General features: G+C 39.7%; 1 protein-coding gene across 1 annotated transcript in view; it reads left to right on the top strand.

Moving 5' to 3' along the window:
* Positions 1 to 701: 701 nt before the first annotated feature.
* Positions 702 to 13,102, top strand: part of ARHGAP24 (Rho GTPase activating protein 24) — a 600,350-nt gene continuing 587,949 nt past the window's right edge. Inside the window, exon 1 of the mRNA XM_018576195.1 lies at positions 702 to 866. Coding sequence (XP_018431697.1) covers positions 782 to 866 — 85 coding nt within the window. The 5' untranslated portion in view covers positions 702 to 781. The remainder of the gene's footprint in view (positions 867 to 13,102) is intronic.

Below are 13,102 nucleotides of genomic sequence, written 5' to 3'. Positions count from 1 at the left end.
TGTGTGTGTGTGTGGGGGATCCAATAAATTACCTTTTTGGACTACAACATTGTTGGTGTGCTGGTGACATCTATCCATTTAGTAACGCACTGGACTCAGGACTTAGTAACGCACTGGACTCTGGAATTAGTAAAGCACTGGACTCAGAGCCCACCTGAGACCCAACACAGCCCACCTGAAAGTGACCCTGCACAGCCCATCTGAAACGATCTATGTAAAGCATGTTGACTGGTTGCAAATGGGTTAACTCCTATCCATTGGCTCTATGAAGCATGCAGAAGTCATCGAGCTTTATATGCAGCCTAAAGCTTTAATAACTAACAGTAAGTAAAAATAGAGAATTTCAGCTTGTCTTAATTGCTTCATCCAAAATTAATTGAAATGTGAATATTAGAAAAAGAATGACATAAGCACTGTGAAAAATATCTGTCAAGATTTTGAACAAATAGTCTCCAAAGGAGCTGATCAGTTCTTTTTCTGTTTCAAACAGTCACCTAGTGGAAGGCTTGAATAGGTAAATTACGTGGTGAAAGCATATGGGCTTTCTGGTTGGTTAGTTTTGAAATATCAGAATGCCTTCAACCAATCTCAGTCAGAGGAAAGGAGAGCAGCAGATTCATTTCATTATAAAGACGCACTTAACAGATCGCTCTTTCTGAAGTGTGGTCTTTTTATTTTTTATTTGGTGAGAGCTTATTTCCCGGCAGCAGCAACAGTTTATAGAGAAGCAGTCTCTCTTTTCCAGTGATTATTTCTACTTGGTGTGGTATATGTATGAAATATGATGACTCTTCCATCTGCGTTGAGAGAAACTCTGCTCCCGGGGCTGGTGGCTACTGCGTTCAGCCAGACACATACAGGAATCAGTGAGTACTCCATTGCTAGAATTTCTTGCTTTATTGATCTGTGCTGTACCTGTTACTTATCACTGCAAGTCTAACTGTTTGTCTAGTTCACGACCAAGAAAAAGCTTACCCCTCACCTATCTACACTACCTGACCTCTTTAACTCATACTATGCTAAGCAGGGTTAGTGTATTCCAGTTGCCTTGGCAGCAATCACATCTCCGTAGCACAAAGGCCTGCGATAAGCAGCTCGTGTTTAATGTGACATTGTTTTGGGAACAGTAGTTGTTCTGCTTTAAATAAATGCATGTTATAGCCACCTGTAACAGTAATCTTTAAATATGTAACCTCATGGAGGATACAGCACTTTTAACCATTATGCAACTACTATTTTGAATCAGCTTCCCTAAGACAATGCAATAAACAGGTTTGATTTTGATGAAGCATAATTTAAATGTAATAGGACAATAATTATAAATAATACGTTCAGAAGAGTGTATAAATGCTTAAATGGTATACATCGAAGTGAATGCAATTTATAGTATTGTAGCTTGGCATAATTATATTTTGCAAGTAATCGCACCTGAATACCATTTATCTTTGTTGCCCTGTGCACGTGACAGCTATGTGCGATAACCCATAGCAATGACGCAGGCATCAAATTTCAGTAACTGTAGAGAGAAATGAAAATTGATTTTATACAGTTTCCCTGGGTTACTGCAATCCTAATAAAAAAAGATAATGTTACTGCAAATGTTTAAAATATATCCCATAAGAGCAATATGTGGTTTTACAGCAATCTGTTATTTATATTGATTTTATGGACTTGTAATCGCGTTAAACAGCTGTCCCAAAGGAAAAAATCTTTGTGTCTCATATTGCCTTTTTTGTTTTTGTTTTATTTTGCTTTTACACATGTTTGAACATTATATAAATCTAATGCTTCCTCCCAAATAATGAAGGGAAAGCAAATTGTGGTACTTATCGCTGGCTACCTCTTTGCAGATGTGTTCTAATTGTCAATACAACTAAACCGTGCTTTTGCTTTTACCTCATGGTCTGATATCAGATCCAGTAAAATGCATTTCCATGGTAACTGTTTAAAGAAGTTAGGCAGCGTGCGCTCAGCTTGTCTTTGACATTAGAATATAATATAACTATGCCATTATTTTGCAGTTATGAAAAAATAAATTAAAGAAATGTTTGCTCCTTATGTATCTGGGCAGCTAAAGGCTCTTTGGTTTGCGGGGTTGTACTAGGACCAATTGGTAGAGGCACGCTATATTTGAAAAGAAGCAAGCACTTATAACTATTGTTCAATAAGGTACAGAGTCCATTAGAAGCAAAACAACGGACTCAGAACTGTTGTCATATGATTGTAAATGAATATAATGTATTGCTTTTCAGGCATTTGAAATGTGCATAATGTAATGAATAGATGCAGTTGCACATTAGGTTTAGATGTGGTTGTTCAATAGTCACCATTTGCACATAATTGTGAGCGTTATTTGTCTTTGTTTTCCCACAGTAAAAAAACAGTTACCCAAATGGAATGAGATTGGAAGTGGGAAATGTTTCATGGGTTATAATATGTAGTTCCTTGTACTGCAAAGGTTACAATGGGCGTAAATTATTTGTACTATTTACCAGAACTAATGTATTCAGATAGAAATGGTTTATAGACACTGATGGATCTTGGGAAGTACCGCCAATGGTAAAGCATTGGTCTTAGTGCTGTTAAGTAAAAAGTGGTCTGGAGAATGGCCTGCTAAGGTCCTAATTCAGTGGAGAGCTATATGTTTGGGGTCTAAAAGACCCTTGGAGTAAATATACACATGTTAAAGAAGCACCATCTCCATAGTTTCAGTAATACAGTGTTAGCATCAGATCCATATTCGCAATAACTGGGTTTTATTTAATAGAATAAGGAAACATATAATGGTTAACCACCTTCATTCACTTTGTGACTATTCTGACTCTGATTGTTGTACCTTGCCGAGACCTCTAAACCTCTACAAGCAGATATAATCACTGTGGACAATCCTTAATAGATAGCTGAACTCACCAAATACCTTTTCATCCATGAAGTGCTTTATTGGATGCACCAGGGTTACAGCAGACAACAGGATACAGCAAATGAATGAACAGACGGTATTTGAAGTTCAGAGAAGGTAATGTTTCCAAGCAAGCATATGCATGTGCATTTGGCCATATTATAGTCAGCCATGACACCAAAAGATTACTCGGAGAAAAAGGGCGGTACATTACACACAAGGGGAGGGAATTCAGAAAAACATGGTGCAATAACCAAAACGCCCACAAGATGGCAGTATGATAACCAGCTATACTAACACCAAAGATAATGACTTAAGGAAAATTAACTAAAACTAAACTAAACTAACTAAAATTAATGTGATTCTCATTTCGCATGAATATGAATATTAACTATGACTATGCATTATGTGATATTTTTACAACTGTGTAACAGCACAGTGACTGCAATATACCTATTTATACATATCTAAAGTCAAAATATATTTTTTTCATTTCAATAGATGTTGAATAGGTTTTTTTGCCATTTGTGTTTTATTGGGGAGATTTCTATACACAATCCTGTAGACATAACAGGAAGTAACAGGAAATTTCTCCAAAGTGAGAAATCCCCTCTTAACCGCCTCCCGGCCGTTGTGAAAATACGGTTGGCCGGGAGCTGCCCAGATCTGAGCAGGCGTATTCAAACGTCCCACCAGACACGACCACTCGGGAAACTGCCTAAATTTAAAAACAGGCAGCGATGTCTGTTTACATACAAGTGGATCACTTGTATAAGGTGCCAATCGGTGTCGTCGTCCACCCTGCGCCCCCCCCCCTGCGGCCCCCCTCCCGTTGTCCCGCTGGTCCCGGGCTCCACTGTGCCCGGTGCGAGCCCGGGACCAGCATGGTGGCTCTGTGACAGGGGATCAGAGGGAGATCGGTACACGATCTCCCTACGGTGTCAGAATGCGGAAGCGATGTTTCTTAGCCCCCTATGTGATAGCAATAACGTTACGTGGGAAAAAAAGGAAAAAAAATAAAGTTGCAAAAAAATGTTTTTAAGTTAGACATGAAAAAGAATTAAAAAAACACACACATACATATACACATGCAAACATGCGTCGGGTGTGCATACTTGCGAAAACAATGATTGCGCCCATTACGCCGCACATGTTACATATCACTGCAAACGTCGGAGTGAGAGCAATAATTATAGGGCCATCAATCACTGATAACACTAAACTGATAAGTGGTAAAACCTTTTAAAGCGTCACCTATGGTCAATTTAGGGTATGGTAGTTTTTTGCAATTTTGCGGGTGCGTGCAATTTTAAAGCTTGACATGTTTGGTGTCTATTTACCCGACGTGACCCTGTCTTTTATATTTTACCAAACAATTGGGTAATAATATTTGTTTCCAAACATAATGTAAAAAAAAACGTTTTTTCCCAAAATGTTCAATAATTTTTCCTTAATATAGTAAAAAAAAAAAAATTCCAGTGGTGAATAAATACCACCAAAAGAAAGCTCTATCTGTCCCCCAAAAAATGGTATAAAATGTATTTCAGTACAGCGTTGTATGACAGAATAAATGTCAGTCAAAGTACCGCATCTCTGAATACTGAAAAATGGCCTGGCCAGGAAAGGGGTGTAAACAACTGGTCTTCAAATGGTTAAACAGCTGTCCCTGGAACACATGTTCCCATTGGAAGGTTTCCCAACTATCACTGTTTTGTGGAAAACGCAAAATATGTAATTCTCTCTTATTTTCTATCCCAGTGACAATGGTGGCCAGGACAAATAGAGATGGTGGATCTCCCCAGCATTGACATGGAGAGCAATTAAAAAAATGATGGTGTTCTAACCATTTCGTACTCTATCCAAAATTAAAAGAAAAACCCCAAAATGTTGCTTTAGATACAGCCTATACCCTATTCCCTACAACATGGGTATTTTGACTAACATTGCAGCTAATTCCTAGTTTGTGGACCCTGTTTTTAAACTAATCAGTCATAGAGCTGTAGTCAACGTAACTGACTGGTAAATTTGGTCTGGGCATCAAAGTTTCAATGAACTCTGGCTACAAAAGGGTTCAGACTACTGCAGGATAGCTGTGGCTTTTGAAGAAACTGTAGAACAATATTTGAAATGATTGATTATGTAGACTAATGGCATTGAAACGCTGTGTACACTAACCATGCCTGGCCATAGTAATACATTTTGTGCAGCACTGAAAAAGGCTCTTTAATTTTAAACCACTACAAACCTGTAAAATGAGAGATATTCCTCTCATTGTACTGCGTTTTACTGCTTCACTAGCCTGTCCTTTTTTTCCCCAAATACATAACAAACTAGCATAAAAACTAGCATAAATGGGTATAATGTGCATACATTTCTGGCATCTCTTTCCTTTAGATAGTCTTTCATATCCAATTTAACCTAAAATATATCACCTAATGCACCCCTTCATATAAGTGTTAAAAGAAAACAGTAGTCATTTATCTTTGTAGTGAAATTATTTAGGGAGACACAATTTATTTAATTGCTTTAGAATCTCTTAGGAAACCATAATTATGCAGATATTAAAATAATAAAACACATAACTTTTCAAGTTGTGATCAATTCACTTTAATTACAGTCTGTGGTAGTAATAATATAAATAATAATATTGTAATGAAAGGAATCTGTCACCATAAATTGTACTGATAATGCAGCAGTTTTCACAGAATGCAGAGGTCAGGATAAGTTCGGTTATAATTGAAAATATTAAAATTCATCGGCTTCATATGTACAAGGCTATTGGTCACAATATGAACTTTCCTACTGCTCATATGATGACACTAAAGCTGGCCGTACACAGGGCAAATTGGTAGATCGATCAAAATCGCAAAGCAATCAAAGACATACAGGGTTATTCACAAAGGGTGAAGAGTTTGGAAAAGGCAGGAGAAGTGAACAATCTAGGACAACATAGCTGAACTGGAAAGTGAGCTGAATTGGAGAATTTTTCCAAATCAGCTATTTTGGCCTAGATTGTTCCCTTCTCCTGCCTTCTCCAAACTCTTCAACCTTTTGAGAATAGCCCTGATAAAATGGTGGTTTCGATCGGTTGCAAGGAGATGGGATTGATATTGCCCCAAGTGAATCTGGTCACAAAAAATTGATTGCGTTTTGGCAAAATTGACTTTTTTGTTGTTTTATTTTTTATTCTTGCCAGGTTAAAACCTTAGCTATATTTCAAAACAGACAAACAGGCTTATTTAAACCATTTAGGTTTTATTAGATTAGAGCTGCCGAAGCAATCCAACATGATTTCTGATTACTTTCTTGGACCTTCTGCATGTTTCAGCACATTAAGGCCCATTCACACCATGTCTGGATCATCTCCAGTCCACACCAGATTGTTTCCGGACCAAAAATGCATCCTAATGTATCCCTGTGCTATTACTGGCCTCTATTCACACCAGCGCAGTATGTTCCAGACCAGACCAGAAAAATACTGATTGTCCTATTTTGTCTGGTCTGGAATGCACTGGAATGAATAATAAAGCATCAAAACACATACAAATGCACTGGAACGCACTGGAACACACCTGTAAGACCATTTTAAGCAAAAACAAAGTCCAAACGTGGCAAAATAGCGGCAAAAACGCAATCCACTGCGATCCAGATCTGGTCTGGAAAATGGTGTGAACTTGCCCTTAGAAACTAAAAATGGTGCCACACTCTCCAAGCTACAACAGCAATATAAAGTGGGAAATACTGACATGGGTGAAAAATGGCACTCCAAAAAACACAAAAGAATTTATAGAAATACAATAGTCATCATAACTACTTGTACAGAAGATGTTTCAACTGTGGTTGCTTTTTAAAATTGTTTTACCTGTGGTGTACATTTAATTGCCTAACCTTATTGAATTTTGAGTTTGTAGTGTTTAAAAATGTTCCAGAAGGATTGGTGGTAAATATAAACTTGGAATACATAGATTAAATACATATAACTGAGATTTTTTACCTGCCAAAGGATTTGTGTTATACTCCTATGTTTTTCACAGCCCCATCACACAGAAAAGCCAGGAGGATGACACCACTTTCTCTGTTACAGTTAGAAATCCAGTGGTGTCGTCTCTCCAACCTCCAGCCTTCTGACTAGACAGTGAAGGAGCAGCAATAGAGTAATCAAGTCATCTGTCTGCTCACTAGGCCCTCTTCTGTTATTGGTGTGTTCCTTTTCAGCATATTTTCATGCAGCACATTTGATTGTGGCCCTGGCCCTCTCTCTCCCTGGCCGGAGTGCTGTTGTAAAGGGGATTACAAGAGGATGGTACAAAGTCACAGTAAAAAAAATACATTTAATAATTTATTCATTACATTGTGTGTTTCGAAGGTCTGTAGACTCACACAGAAAGAAAAGACATTTTCTTTTCAACACAATCTCCCTTAACGTCAATGCACTTTTTTTCAGTTTAGCTATGTTGTCCTAGACTGTTCACTTCTCCTGCCTTCTCCAAACTCTTCACCCCTTTTTGAATAACCCTGTCAGCGTTTGGAAAGGGGCTTAGAAAACCTAGCACATTCTGAAAGTTTTTGTTAGAGCTGAAACCCATAATGACATGGAGAGTCTAAAAAGAGAAAGAATCACTGCGTCTGTATGATGCGAATTTCTTCAGAAGAGGATGAACATAAAACATGACTACTAGCAAGTACAGTATGCTGATAATTTGCATAGAGCATATCAAGCTTCTAAAGGAAAACATTACTTTCGCTTAAAAAAAATAATGATGAAACATATGAAATTGTATGATTAGGCAGTAAAGCTTTCGCTTACAGGGAGACAGCTGTCAATTACAGCCTATGGGGCCAGAGCCACCCTTTGGGATGTGCGAGCTGTGCAGCCACAAAGGGAGCCATGGCAACAGAGGCGCCAGGTGGCCAACACAGTTTGCTATGACACAAGCTGATGGCATGGCCAGATTCCCCACAAGGCCATCAAGCCCATGACATTGGCCTGCAGGCTCTCCCCGGATCCCCGCTGCTCTGCCCTGCCTGTATGGGCGGAGGCAGCTGGGATCCGAGGAGAAATGGCTCGCTGAAACCGGCTGGCAAATCCAGGATGGCCGAGTGGCTCTGTGCGTGGCCGAACGGCTCCTGTCACTTTCAGGATGGCTGAGCGGAGGATTGCTTTATATGTGTAATATTTACCAATCCTCTGTGTGCAGCACAAAAACTGGAGTAATCAGCTGATCACTCCAATGTTTGTAAACAACTGGGGACACATAGTACTATGTGTCCCCAGTTATGCATGAACAGGAAGTGCTTTACATCACTTCCTGTTCATTCATGAGTTTCTGAATGGGTAGAAGCAGCTTAGTACAGAGGTGTCAGCGCACACTGAAAACCAGACAAGCATAAGGTGCTAGTTAAAAATACTTTATTAAGAAGTGTCAACAGGAACAAGCAAATATCATAAACAGGAACAAGCCAAGGTCAGGAGCCGGAGTGGGTAGTAGTATAAGCCAGGTCAGCAACACAGAGATCAGCGTTGTCAGGAACAAGCCAGGAGCAGGAAGCAGAGGAGAACGTCACACAGAATTTGGTCATACATGGAATCAGAATATAAAAAGCAGCAGGTAAGCACTAGCAGGTAAAACCACGCAAGGACAAGCTCAGATTGTACTGAAGCAGTTTAAATAGTGAGTGTGATGACATCATCACTCAGAGACAGGAAACTCCCATCTGGCTCCCTTAGATGATGCTCTCCTGTTTGGCCTTAAGAGGGAGCCTGGGAGTAGTGAGCAACATTACACAGTCTACTCAGACAAAGGAGGAATCACAGGTGGGTGGAACGGCAGCCAAGCCAAAATGCTGCCAACCAGTTAAGTAAGGGTGGTGCCCTGACACAGGGCTTCTATCCATTCATAACTGGTTGATAGTAAGTATTGCTATCTTGCTATCTCCAGTTTGGCTGCAGAAAAAGAGATTGAGGACTATGTGTCCTCAATTTATTTTTCTATTTCAAAAGGGAAATGTCAGGGGTTTGTTTAGACTAGGGATGTTCAGATACCAAGTACTGTACTCGGTACAAGTACAAGTACATGTACAGATACTTTTCCAGCTCCAGGACTAGACTAGAGAAAAATTCAAAAGTTAGGAGGCAGCTGTCATTTTTAAGGAGCACACGGCGCTCCTGGGATTTGTACATCCCCATTTTAATGCATTATTTTTTTAATAAACATATATAAGTGATGCACCAATACCATTTTTCCAAGTACTGATACTTGTCCAAGCACTCACAGATACAAGTACATTTTTTTAAAATGTTTTTGTTTTTCTAAAACAATATCAACGAATGATTTCAGGACAGTGGTGGAACGCCAGAGCCAGGTCCCAGCTGCAACCTCTGCAACCCTGGTAGTTCTCATGAAAATGACAAGTATCGGCACTGGTATCTGAACTGGTATCTGGACATCCCTAGTTTAGACCCCTGATATTTTACCAAAGCCCCCCCCCCAACAGTAAAAAAATTAAAGCTTTCTCGCACAGGGTGCCTTAGGCCGGCCCTGTATAGACTTTCAGGATGTATGCAACAAATTGAAGCGGACATTACTGCAATCACTTCATGAACGCTGACTTTCCGAGGGCAGCATAAGCCACTTCTGCATTGGTGCTAGTACTTTTACTCTAATAGGATGGAAAGTGTCTGGAGGAAGCCTATTTCATATCCTTTTAAAAATGACATTTCTTGCTATTATGATTGGCTTTTACCAACAGTTTTTCTCTTATTACAACATGATCGACCTGGAGATGACTGTTTTAATTTTTTAAGTAGAGCTCCAATTGAGAATCCTTCCAAAGAAAATCAGTGCCTGATTATGCAGGGCAATATACAATATGTGTAGTGGTATTACACTTACAGAATAACTCTTTTCCAACTAGAGCTGACAACTCAAGCGTGCATAAAATCATGAGTCACAGAATTCCTCATGGGGAAAACACTCAATATTGTGCAGACTGAAGGTGCTAAAAAGGGTGCAGGTGACAGCAACTGCTGGTTAATACTCACAAGGGATTTTTCTGTAAATGTAAAACATTTTTTTTAATGCAGTAAGAGGTTGCAATTTGACTGCTATTCTCTTTCAGCGGATACCGTACTAAATCAGGGCTACTATGTGCTACATGCTGGATGTCCATCACTGGAGTCTGTAGTCACACATTATTTGGTGTCCTAAGCAACAACACTCTGCTAGGATTATCTCTTTCACACAGAGCATTTTCTTATTTGTCTTGCTTGGTGGTCCTTACCTGTAAATCAGTTTTAAAAAAATGATTATAGCTGTACCAATGTTGCAAGGAGGGACTGGTGTAGCATGTAACTGAGTGCAGCCACCTGTGCATCCCTATGGGAGGATGCAACTGAGCACAGCTACATGCAGGGCCGGATTTACTCTCCCTGCCGCCCCAAGGCCAAGTTCAGTTCTGCGCTCCTCCCACCCGCCAAGACTCCCCCCCTTTCCCATCAATGGAGAATGGCAACCAGATGGCGGGGCAGCGGGGTTAGTGTACATTTTTTTACTGTTTCTTTATTTTTTTACTTTTTTATCACTTTTTTTCTTTAATTATTTCTTCTTTTTTTTTAATTTTTTTATCAATTTAATTATTTTTAGATTTTTATTTATCTTATTTACTTTTTAATTTTTTTAAATCTTATTATTGTTTATTTTTTATAATTATTTTCTTATTTTGTAATAATTTGTTTCTTATTATTTTTTTTTTTTAATCACCCTTTTATTTTTTTATTTAATTATTTCATATTATTTTTTTAAATTTTTATTTATTTAAAAAACATTTTTAATCAATGAAATTTTTTTTAATCAATGAAATTTTTTTGTTCACCTAACTTTATTGCTATCACACAGGAAAAAATAAATCCCCTGTGTGATAGCAATTGGAGGTGACAGGTTCTCTTTATTGACCCTGTCACCTCCAATACAGGAGTTATAGCCTGGCTACATGCTGACCCAAACCTGCACATCGGTGCAGGTCTGGTTCATGCACTTAGATGAAGACTGTCTGCATCCAAGTGTGTGCATCCAGACCTGTGCGGATGTGCAGGTTTGAGTCAGCATGTAGCCTGATGCAGCTGTGCCCTCCCATAGGGATGTACAGGTAGCTGCATGCAATTAAACACGGCACCTGTCCCTCCTAGGTCTCTGCACTCATGTATGCTGTAGAGATGTGCACGCCTGTGTGAATGAGCACTAATGACTGAACTTGATAAGTTTTCTGGTGAACTATATAGCATATACATGTGTTTATTCAACATCTATAAAAGCCTTGAAAGGTTGTCCAATTAGGCTGAGAAAAAGTAAAGACCCCCAGGGTTCGGAGCTCTTCTACATAAAGGTGCCCATACACCTTACAATTATCTGCAGATTTTCAGTGGTCAGATGGAAAAAGTGCAATAGATTGGCCCAGGTGGAGATTACTCCATACACACAGTTAAGTGTAGATGGAGAAATCTGTTGCACCTTTTCCATCTGACCATAGAAAATCTGCAGATAATTGTAAGGCTGGGCACACACCTTACAACCATCGCAAGACTTTTGTCTTGCGATGGTTGTAAGGTACTTAAAAAAACGTACGATCTGCCTATCTTGCATAGGCAGATCGTACTTGCGATGATCGCAAGCCACGCCCCCTGAGGGGCGGGCTTCCCATGACCGCAATGCCGAACGGGCAGTGTGCGCTTGCGCACACCGGCCCGTCCGGCTTTTATCTCACGAACATGCTACACACCCACCGAACATCGTACGATGCTCGGCGGGTTTTGAAACATGTCGTAAGTTTAAAGTTGTGCGACCTTACAGTAGTAGAGGTCGCACGGCTTCCACACACCTTACGATAATCGTACGATAGCGGGATTTCCCGCGATTATCGTACGATTATCGTAAGGTGTGTGGGGACCTTTAGGCTGGGCACACACCTTACAAATATCGCAAGACTTTTGTCTTGCGATGGTTGTAAGGTAATTAAAAACACGTACAATCTGCCTATCTTGGACAGTGCTTGCGCACACCGGCCCGTGCGCACATGTTCCTAAGGTAAAAGTTGTGCGACCTTACAGTAGCAGAGGTCGCACGGCTCCCACACACCTTACGATAATCGTGCGATCGCGGGATTTCCCGCGATTAGCGTACGATTATCGTAAGGTGTGTGGGCACCTTAAGGTGTATGGCCAGCTTTAGAATCAGCAAACCCCGCAAAAAATGCAAATAGTTGTCTGTCTACATGTAGAACAGATACATCCATTATGTCATCAACCTTATTAAACTCCTTGGAACAAAGACAAGCAACAAACATTGGTATTTACTCTTTTCCGGTTCTGTTGATCTTCCAATAGAAAATCTTGGCACTTTTGACTAACAATCCATTTAGGAACATATTGCCGACTTAAGCATGTTTTAATTATAGTCATCCCCATTCCAAAACTGGCTCAGCTGGTCAGTCCCCCAAAGGGTACCAATTAGGGTTGCACAGATACCAAGTACAGTACTCGGTACAAGTACGAGTACATGTACCGATACTTTTGAGCTCCAAGACTAGACTAGAGAAAAATTCAAAAATTAGGAGGCAGCTGTCATTTGTAAGGAGCACACGGAGCTCCTGGGATTTGTACATCTATATTTTAATGTACGATTTTGTTTTTATAAATATAAATAAAGGGATGCACAGATACCAGTTTTGCGAGTACGATTACTGGTACTTGCCGAATACTTACAAGTATGAGTACTGATACATTTTTGTTTATTGTCATGTGACAGTTTTTCTAAAACAATACAGACTAATGATTTCAGGACAGTGGTGGAGTGCCAGAGCCAGGTCCCAGCTGCAACCCCTGCAACCCTGGTAGTTCTCATGAAAATGCCAAGTATCTGCACTGGTACTCGAAAAGTATCTGTGCATCCCTAGTACCAATCTAACTGAGTGTAGGTGATGGCAACAAACTTGTTGCCAACAAAGAGGAATTTCCACTACTTGGCTTTCTAAAGTAATAAATACCTGTTGTAGGCTCACCTTGTCAAGTCAAGACATTCCAAAGTCATAAAATCAAATTTGCTGCTGAAGAATATATTCAGATAAGCTTTATTCACATAATGTGCACAGTCATTTAAAATGCTCTCTCTCTCTCTCTCTCTCTCTCTCTCTCTCTCTCTCTCTCTCTTT

Source organism: Nanorana parkeri, unplaced genomic scaffold (assembly GCF_000935625.1).
Source record: "Nanorana parkeri isolate BGI_ZX_2015 unplaced genomic scaffold, ASM93562v1 scaffold59, whole genome shotgun sequence".
In the NCBI taxonomy this organism is placed as follows: domain Eukaryota; kingdom Metazoa; phylum Chordata; class Amphibia; order Anura; family Dicroglossidae; genus Nanorana; species Nanorana parkeri.
This window is presented reverse-complemented; position numbering and strand designations above follow the sequence as displayed.